This window comes from Camponotus floridanus, unplaced genomic scaffold (genome assembly GCF_003227725.1).
Source record: "Camponotus floridanus strain SB8 unplaced genomic scaffold, Cflo_v7.5 scaffold102, whole genome shotgun sequence".
Classification (NCBI taxonomy): domain Eukaryota; kingdom Metazoa; phylum Arthropoda; class Insecta; order Hymenoptera; family Formicidae; genus Camponotus; species Camponotus floridanus.
Genome location: NW_020229218.1, coordinates 543,006 through 551,790, shown reverse-complemented (window position 1 = coordinate 551,790; position 8,785 = coordinate 543,006). Strand labels below are relative to the sequence as shown.

The 8,785-nt window shown below is 32.5% G+C and overlaps 3 protein-coding genes across 3 annotated transcripts; 1 reads left to right on the top strand and 2 right to left on the bottom strand.

Annotated features, from left to right (window-relative positions):
* Nucleotides 1-128: 128 nt before the first annotated feature.
* Nucleotides 129-2,805, bottom strand: LOC105252544. Its single transcript, XM_011259967.3, has 6 exons — nt 2,480-2,805; nt 1,939-2,407; nt 1,514-1,848; nt 1,190-1,440; nt 951-1,122; nt 129-836 (listed from the first exon to the last, which is right to left on the bottom strand). Exons 1-6 carry the CDS (start codon nt 2,506-2,508, stop codon nt 617-619), a joined length of 1,476 nt encoding a protein of 491 aa, XP_011258269.1. The 5' UTR covers nt 2,509-2,805; the 3' UTR covers nt 129-616.
* A 473-nt stretch (nt 2,806-3,278) lies between these two features.
* On the top strand, nt 3,279-5,954 carry LOC105252545 (U4/U6 small nuclear ribonucleoprotein Prp31). Its single transcript, XM_011259969.3, has 8 exons — nt 3,279-3,490; nt 3,659-3,856; nt 3,938-4,142; nt 4,518-4,687; nt 4,770-4,927; nt 4,997-5,287; nt 5,369-5,593; nt 5,702-5,954. The coding sequence occupies exons 1-8, from the start codon at nt 3,373-3,375 to the stop codon at nt 5,804-5,806; spliced, it is 1,470 nt and encodes a 489-aa protein (XP_011258271.2). The 5' UTR covers nt 3,279-3,372; the 3' UTR covers nt 5,807-5,954.
* Nucleotides 5,955-6,054: 100 nt separating this feature from the next.
* Nucleotides 6,055-8,435, bottom strand: LOC105252546 (cell cycle checkpoint protein RAD17). The gene is made up of 9 exons (XM_011259970.2): nt 8,338-8,435; nt 7,578-7,983; nt 7,338-7,494; nt 7,144-7,266; nt 6,878-7,053; nt 6,722-6,811; nt 6,459-6,649; nt 6,278-6,396; nt 6,055-6,204 (listed from the first exon to the last, which is right to left on the bottom strand). Exons 1-9 carry the CDS (start codon nt 8,350-8,352, stop codon nt 6,075-6,077), a joined length of 1,407 nt encoding a protein of 468 aa, XP_011258272.1. The 5' UTR covers nt 8,353-8,435; the 3' UTR covers nt 6,055-6,074.
* Nucleotides 8,436-8,785: the final 350 nt, after the last annotated feature.

Here is an 8,785-nt window from a genome sequence, read left to right as displayed (position 1 = left end):
ATCAAAACGAAAAAATTAATAGTTTTTATATCTTTAATAATGTGTATATGAAATAAATCATACAGCTTTTTATATTTTTTTCATAAAATCAAATTTTGGGTATACTATAACGGGATAATAACGCGATGTTGTATTCTCACAACAATGCTGTTATGTATTTATATTACTTCCAGTATATTTACAAACAATAATACATAATATTGTGCGGCATATACAAAAATATATCCACTCGCGTTAAACGTGTAGAATAATAATATTTGAACAACATAGACACATAGTGAGGTAGAAACAGTTATGATTTATCATTCATAGAACAATCATATTTAAAACACCATCGCATGTTTGTACAATTGCAATGATTATCCTCCGTAAATTATATACGACAATAAATATATTTATATATATTATATATATTTCGTTGTTAAAGCATTTTCTGCCGTGCTCCAAGCGTTATTCTGTTATGAAACCGAACGCGTCGAAGCAGCATGTTTTGTACTCTTCGGTTTCCTTACAGACACAGAATAAGACATCATATAACACATTTTAGAAAAATATATTTCTTATAAAAGCAAGTGTTCGAAGCGCTTTCGGCATTATAAGCATTTTTTCTTTTCCTTTACAAACCCTCCATTACACGAATTTTCTTTTTTTTGCTCTTAATCATTCTGGAACTATCCCATCCAGCTGAAAGCATATTGACTTTTGATTGCGAAGGGAAGATGTGTTTTCCTTGAATTTCCAAACGATCGCGAGTCGCTTGAGCTGATTTCGGTATTTTGGAAATTGGACTCAATGGTTTCTTGTTGCAGTGTGAAATAGCAGGGGATGGTGCCAATCTAAAAAGTGTGAAAATATATGCTCTTAAATTTTGGTAAACGAAACTTAAAATTATCTTAAAAAAATCTCTATAAAAAAAAAATGTTTTTTTTTTTAATAAATTATCAACATACCTATTTTTGTTACTAGGAAATCTCGAAGTGTCTATAGGCGCAAGTCGGATATTTTTCGGCCAAATGGTGGGACACACAGGAGCTTGCCAAGCGGAATGAATATTTGAATTTCTTAGAATGCTTGATTTTTTTGTAGAGCCACGAAAACCACCTGAAATGTTTCGGGCTGATCCTAAAATATTTATAATTCTTATATTAATACTAATGTTTTAAACCTGAAATAGCTTGATATTTTCTACCTTGAAAGGAGGAAATTTCGAAATCTTCATTCATGAATCTAATGGGAATAGTATTTAAAGTAGAGAAGCTTTCTCGCGTGGATACTGCAAAAGGCACAGGGCTCACAACAATCCTCTCATTGAAGATAGTGCCAAGTTTATTTCTGCCTATATGTGGCGTACTCAATCTCTCCTTGGATTTCAATGTATTATCATCTTCCATATTATCAAGGTCTCTTGATTTATTTGCAGAAATTGATTTTCTCTGTTTCCTAAAAATCAAATTATATATATTAAATAAAAGAAAGCGTTCTTATATTTAATATTTTGTTTTACAAATCTCACTTTTGAACTTTTTGATAATTTGTATCATTCTTTATTGTCTGAAGAGAATTTTCTGTATCCAACAATCGATTTCGTATGCTTAGAGATTTGTTTTCGATATAATTAGGAGAAATTGCTTCTTCTGTCCAATTTATTTTTGAATTTCTTGATGAATTTCTATTGCCATAAACAGGAGCAGGAGCTATTTTTAAGGCATCGCTTAAACTTTCGCACAGAGAATCTGTATCATTCTCCTTGTTAGGAGTGACCTCCATGATTACATATTCCATTAGCATGTCAACAACATCTTCAAATTTTGCTTTATTTAATTTATATTGCGTAGAATCTTCTCCTTCCTATAAATAACATAAAAATACAATAGTAATGTAAAAATGTAATACGTATTTCTTGCATGTTTGAAAAAAATATTATATTTCTATCCTTACCTTCGTTGAAAGCTCCAAAGATACTTTGTCATTTTGTAGAGTATCAAATCTTTTCATCTTCTCATCATTAGAGCCAATATCATGCTGTGTACTATTGTTATTGGTGTAAGTTGGATTTTTGCCAATTATTCTCAGATATGGTATCTGTGTTCTCCATTGTATACATTCATCCAAAATGGATCCTTGAAGCAACTGGTCATCTTCTTCCTCATAAAAGGTCCTCTCCACATTCGTCCACTGTTCTTCCAATTTTTGAGTCGCTGTATCTTCCATCTCCTGTGACCAAGAGACAGATGTTGCCGCGCTATTTCCATTAGATGGAATATCATCATCGTCCTTCCATGATTTCTGCCGTGACAGACTAGGTAACCGGAAGCGACTGTTGCATTCATTATCGAACTCATCTTCTTCATCCTTAAGTCTCAGCAGATGTTGGGGAGCCTTTACTTTTTGCGTCAATGGACTAATTCTACAAGACAAACATATCATATCAATATTTATTGCAATACATTTTCCAGATTATATAAAGTGACAAACTTACGTGTTTTTCTTGAAGCTGTTCCTTCGCATTTCATGCTTTCTGAAAGATTTTCTCCATCAACAGGATCCGATCAGTCTGACAAGTCCTCTGTGCAAAGTTATAGCCTGCGTATTTTCCGCAGGCAGAGCGAAAACTTACTGATCATACTGCATCTCTGATTTCTGATATTCATGTCGAATTCGACTCGAATCATTTAATGAAATAATCATATTACTGTCGTGCATTTTTGTCAATCATAATGCTTCTACTTTACACGATCCTTCGCGAGCACTTATCGATCCTGTCCTCCTGTCCACGAACCATGACCGAGATCAGAATCAGAGGGAAGCCTGAGAGGGACCACGCTGCGCTTTTCGTGGAATCCCTTTGCTACATCGGACACTAGCGCCGCACATCCATTTATGCCCCTGGAACTACATGGACATTTTCGATGCCATGATAAAACAGTCGGTTGGTTCATGTCCATGCTACATTTACAATTTATAGATCAAAGGCCGGTATTCATAGTCCGATCTTATATTTGAGATCGTCTTAAGTTCGAGCTTGAAATGCTACGTAGCTATTTGATTGATTGAATGAGGTCTTAAGTCAACCTCCAAGCAGATTTAAGACGATCTTAAATATAATATTGGACTATGAATACCGGCCATATAGCACGGAACAAAACCAGAAATTGTACACATTATATATTACCCTCTGAGAACATTCATGGACATTGGCTTTGTAGTTCATGTCGTTTTCAATGTCCATAAAGGGAGTATCGCTTTCAGGGATCACCTAAAAGCATGCCATGACATCTCTGTCTTCTCTTTGATATAACGAAGGCGGTGTTTTGATGTTTTTTTTGTGGCAACCAAATCTCGCAATAAAGAAATAACTTGTAACGAGGAAAAATGTCTCTGGCGGATGAACTTCTTGCAGACCTCGAGGAAAATGACGACGCGGATACTTTCATGGAAGAACCGGAGCCGAAGTTCATTCCAGCTTCGGTTTCCAAAGTTCTAGAAGAAGGTTATTCTTTATACATGATATTTGGCAATAATTTTCTTGTTTAATTTTTTTTCCATTTTATACAATATTATGTTATTAATGTTACCTAAGAATGTAATTTTTATATTACATTCTTCATTTTGATGTCAGCACATTGTTATAACATAAATAATTTGTTTTCTCGCATAGAAATAAAAGTATCCTCTGTTAGAGAGTTAGCCAAATTACGAGATTCTGAACAGCTACAAAAGGTCATGTCACAGATTGAAAAGCACAGCAAAGTACCCAGAAAATCAGCCGATATTGTAGGACCTGTAGAATCTGATCCGGAATATCAACTGATAGTTGAAGCTAATAATATGGCTGTAGATATCGACAATGAAATAGGTGACCGTACAGTTGCATAAAATCTTTAATTTGTAAAGTATATATATTGTTATATTGATGTATAATTTTTATATATTTCAGCTACTATACATAGATTTACAAGAGATAAGTATTCGAAAAGATTCCCAGAGTTGGAATCCTTGGTAGTTGGACAATTGGAATATGTAATGACTGTCAGAGAATTGGGAAATGACTTGGACAGAGCCAAAAATAATGAAATTCTGCAACAGTTTCTTACTCAAGCCACAATTATGGTTGTTTCTGTGACAGCATCAACTACTCAAGGGTAATATTCTACTGTGCATGATCAAACCTTTCTAATTTTAAATTATTGGGACTGAATAAACTTTTTATTATAAATATCCTGTTTATGGATTAAACAAACTTTCTATTATAAATATCTTGTTTATATTTAAGCATATTCACAGAGAATATTGCATAGTTACATAATCATTAATTATTTTTATAATTTTATTAATCATTTTATCTTTATATAGCAAATAATGAAATAATAAAAAAGCAATATGAGAAAATTTTAGTAAACTTTAATTAATTTGAAAATAGAGAGTTATTATATATAATTATTCATTTTTAATGTATTATAAATATATAATTATAATTATAATTATTCATTTTAATTCAAATATGTTATCACATACAGCCAATTATTAACAGAAGAAGAGAAAAAAGCCATTTGTGAAGCTTGCGACATGGCAGTGGAATTGAATAATTGTAAATTAAAAATATTTGAATATGTAGAAAGCAGAATGGCATTTATTGCACCAAACTTATCAATAATTGTTGGTGCATCAACAGCCGCCAAAATTATGGGTATATTTTATATAAAATTGCATAAATATATATATAAAATAAAATTAATGAATTTATATTGTAACAAATTTTTGTGATTTAGGCGTCGCAGGTGGTTTGACAAAACTATCCAAGATGCCAGCTTGTAACGTTCTAGTCCTAGGATCTCAAAAGACTACACTCTCTGGATTTTCGCAAGTCGCTACTTTGCCTCACACGGGATTCATATATTACTCCGATATCGTACAAGAAACGCCTCCCGTAAGTGTAAAGGGAAAAATACAAAAGATAATATGAAATATCACAATCACATATCTGACGATATTGCAGGATTTACGGAGGAAAGCAGCGAGGCTCGTGGCAGCTAAAAGCATGCTAGCGGCTAGAGTGGACGCCTGTCACGAGAGTACGGACGGCCACATCGGTCAGATGCTGCGCGAGGAAATTGAAAAGAAATTAGATAAGCTACAAGAACCACCGCCCGTAAAGTTCGTAAAGCCGTTACCGAAACCAATCGATCCTGGTCGGAAAAAACGTGGCGGTAAACGCGTCCGTAAGATGAAGGAACGCTATGCAATCACCGAGTTTAGGAAGCATGCCAACAGAATGAACTTTGCGGACGTAAGTTATATGTTTCAGAATATTCATAACTTATAATATGGAAATATAGATATTACGGAATGTGTGTATTATTGCAAACAGATCGAGAACGACGCTTACCAAGAGGATCTCGGTTACTCGCGAGGAACGATTGGTAAAGCCGGAACGGGTCGAATCAGGTTGCCACAAATCGACGAGAAGACGAAAGTTAGAATATCCAAGACACTGCAAAAGAATCTGCAGAAACAACAGCAATGGGGTGGCAGCACTACTGTTAAGAAACAAGTATCCGGTACCGCTTCCAGCGTGGCTTTCACCCCTTTGCAGGTATGCTTTTTAATATTTAAATTTAATTTTTCACTAGTTACCCATATGTATGAAGATATAAAATGATTATTCCTTTATGTAATTATTTATAATTGTATACACTTATAGGGTCTTGAAATCGTCAATCCGCAAGCTGCAGAGAAAAAAGTAAACGAAGCAAATGCAAAGTACTTTTCTAATACAGCTGGTTTCCTGAAAGTAAAAAAAACATAAAGAAGAGAATCCCTGTTAAAATAACATGAGAAAATTCCCATATATATTTAATATTCGTAAGTTTATATATTTAAATGTATATGATTTCTTATCTGGTTGGAAGTACAATAAATATAAGTAGGAGCAAACCTAATATTGATATCACAAACAAAATTTCTAATAATTTATATTTTATATTAATTATAATTAAAGGAAAAAGATATAAACATAAAAAAGAAACTTGTAAAAAAAAGAGGAAGTATCTTATATATAAAATTTAATGTATTTATTAATCTTCTTCAATAATTATCTCCATATCTTCGTCTTTATTTTCTATCGATATTTCATTTGTTTTCTTTGAACAAGGTTTAATGATTGATTCGTACCATCGCGTTTCTGCTGTTACCAGACATCGTCGTCTACAAATAAGTGTATATATTAAAAGTATAGTCAACAAAAATATAAAAATAACTAATCTGATTTAATATTTACATGTTCATATGATCGTCTCGCGGTTTTCTCACTGGATTCCAGCCAGTTACAGGCTTCTCATTTGCTAGCATCAAGCCACGAATGCAATATGATAATGCAACTTTGCCCAAATTGCGATCCTGCCGAATTATGGAATATAAGAAATATTTTATATAACCAAAACAGTTTTAGCAAAACTTACACGCCATTCCGAATTTAGAACATCAGCCAAACTCAAGATATCGGATGCTACAGTGGCTTCCTCTATAGTTCTTATAGTGTTTAAGTAATTTTCCTGTAGAAATTGAACGAACACCACCGATTGTGACTGGAAAAATGCCGCTATTTCTTCAGGATCGTGCACGAACTTGAGGGAATTGCCGTCTAATTTTTCTAGAATTAATCATAAATGGTAATTATCGGTTCGCGAAAATCCAAAATCTGAAATATAAAACCAAATTATACTTTTCGGATTCGTGACTCTTCCAATGCCGTGCAGTAAACCCAAAGTTTCTTCTCGCAAGCCGCATTCGCTCTTCAAATGTCGTTCAGGCACTAGTAATCATAAAAACAATGTAAGCTCTCTGGCTCATCCGTTTAATTAATATATAAATAATATACCTTTGAGAGAAATGAAAATTAAATTCAAAACGGCACTGCGCACATCCCCGACGCTATTGGACAATATTTCGTCAATGTGCTGAGAAACATATAACATGTCGCCAGCGATGGAATTTAGTACACCGGATACTCTTTTCAGCATAGTTTTCATCGCGGCTTGTGTGGTTGCATTCACACTGCACAAAATAAATAGCGATTATGCTTAAAATTTTTGTGCGAAATTTAATCCTTTTAATTTATTAAAGAAAGTTATTCGATTGACTTACCTGATGAGATCGATACCAAACTTCTCTCTTATATCAGGTGCAAATAGTGTCTGCATCAGTCTAGAATTTCCGGTCTCTGTGCAAATAAATATCACAGGCTCCTTGCCTATCTGGAAATATTTTCTAGAGAAAGTTATTTGTAAGGTAAAAATACAAACAACATCAATCAATTTATAAAATAGATAACTGCTTACTCTATGAGCATAAAGAAACTTTTATGATCCTCATGATAAACATTTGGAAGATCTTTGACAAGAAGCAACTGCTTGGAACAATTACTAAGTACTGTACGGTAACGTGTTGCACGAATCATATGATCCTCGAATTTGTCTCCTTGTCGCATTATACGTTCTAAAAATTATTAAAAATTATGTTTAAACAATATAATTTGTAACTTTAGTATACTTTAGTAAGTATTGAATAATAATCGTTACTATTTTCATCCTCAATTTGATCAATTGGAGTAATCCACTCAATAATGTCGAATCCGTTTTCTTTGGCAAGTAACTTTATAGCCACAGTTTTTCCACAACCAGAAGGACCAGAAAGAACTAACATTGAAGGTTGTCTTTTTGATGCTTTATATTGAAACCAATTGGAAATCTCATTTTGTTTCTGCCTGCTAACGGCCAATTCAGAAAGTTTCTGAGGTTCACAAGCCTCAAGTAATTTTGATAAGCTCGTTTCATGTTTTCTTCTCTTGAAATTATTCTGCGTGAGTGATACATTTGGCAATACCTTATCTAATTCTCCTACAGAATCCTTGACAAAAGTACGTTTGACTGGAAGCTCATTTATAATTTCACAATCAAATGATGGCACGCACCACTTATTACTTCTCTACAAAAAGAATAGAAAATTAGTATGATAACTATGATTAAAAAAATAAAAAAAGATTTAATATTTTATACATGTGATAGAAGAATGAAATATATGTTTATAAAGAGTTTAATTAAATCAAATTTAAATATTATTTTACACAAAACTAAATAGAAAACAAAGAGATTTTAAGCTAATTTTATAATAAAAATTATAAAATTAGCTTAAAAAGCTTAAAAAGTTATAAATAAGACTTGTCAAAAATTATATCTGTAACAGATAAAAATTAGGTTAAGATAAATAAGATTTAATTTCATTCGAATGACAATTCTAAATAATTTTTTAACATATTTCAATACTTATATATCTATTTACCTTGGCAGGGACCATACTTATTTATATTATATTTACATTTTTAAACTCTAATTTTAATTAGTTTGAATATCGTTTTATACGCGTTTTAAATCTTGTTTATTTTTACATGCACTCCATTTAAAGGTGCAATTTCATCGACGCTAAAAAGTAGCGTCAACCATTGGTTAAACAATGAAGCAATTACTTACTTCTTTGTTCAACCAATGGTTGACGCTACTTTCTAGCGTCAATGAAAAGGCCGCTTAAAGGTGCAATTTTGCTCTGATTGGTCGATCAACCTTTTTGAATTATAGCGCCAAATATAAACTACACTTTCTATATATATGTAGCAAAATATTAGAATATTATATTTATTTTATAGATTATTGTCAGAAATGATTCATATAAAAAAGCACAAAAATAGCTTAAATTTGTAAGAATTTGATACAAACTGCTTACAATACGCATA

Bases quoted from the DNA above. Each gene is read 5' to 3' on its own strand.
- LOC105252544 (XM_011259967.3), bottom strand. From the start codon at position 2,508: ATGCGAAGGAACAGCTTCAAGAAAAACAC. The intron at 2,408-2,479 runs GTAAGTTTGTCA...TTTGTCTTGTAG, and splicing joins AACAGCTTCAAGAAAAACAC to AATTAGTCCATTGACGCAAA. The intron at 837-950 runs GTATGTTGATAA...CACACTTTTTAG, and splicing joins TTTCCTAGTAACAAAAATAG to ATTGGCACCATCCCCTGCTA.
- LOC105252545 (XM_011259969.3), top strand. From the start codon at position 3,373: ATGTCTCTGGCGGATGAACTTCTTGCAGACCTCGAGGAAAATGACGAC. The intron at 4,143-4,517 runs GTAATATTCTAC...TATCACATACAG, and splicing joins ACAGCATCAACTACTCAAGG to CCAATTATTAACAGAAGAAG. The intron at 5,594-5,701 runs GTATGCTTTTTA...ATACACTTATAG, and splicing joins TGGCTTTCACCCCTTTGCAG to GGTCTTGAAATCGTCAATCC.
- LOC105252546 (XM_011259970.2), bottom strand. The intron at 7,495-7,577 runs GTAACGATTATT...AATAATTTTTAG, and splicing joins TCAAATTGAGGATGAAAATA to AACGTATAATGCGACAAGGA. The intron at 6,205-6,277 runs GTAAATATTAAA...ACTTATTTGTAG, and splicing joins CGAGACGATCATATGAACAT to ACGACGATGTCTGGTAACAG.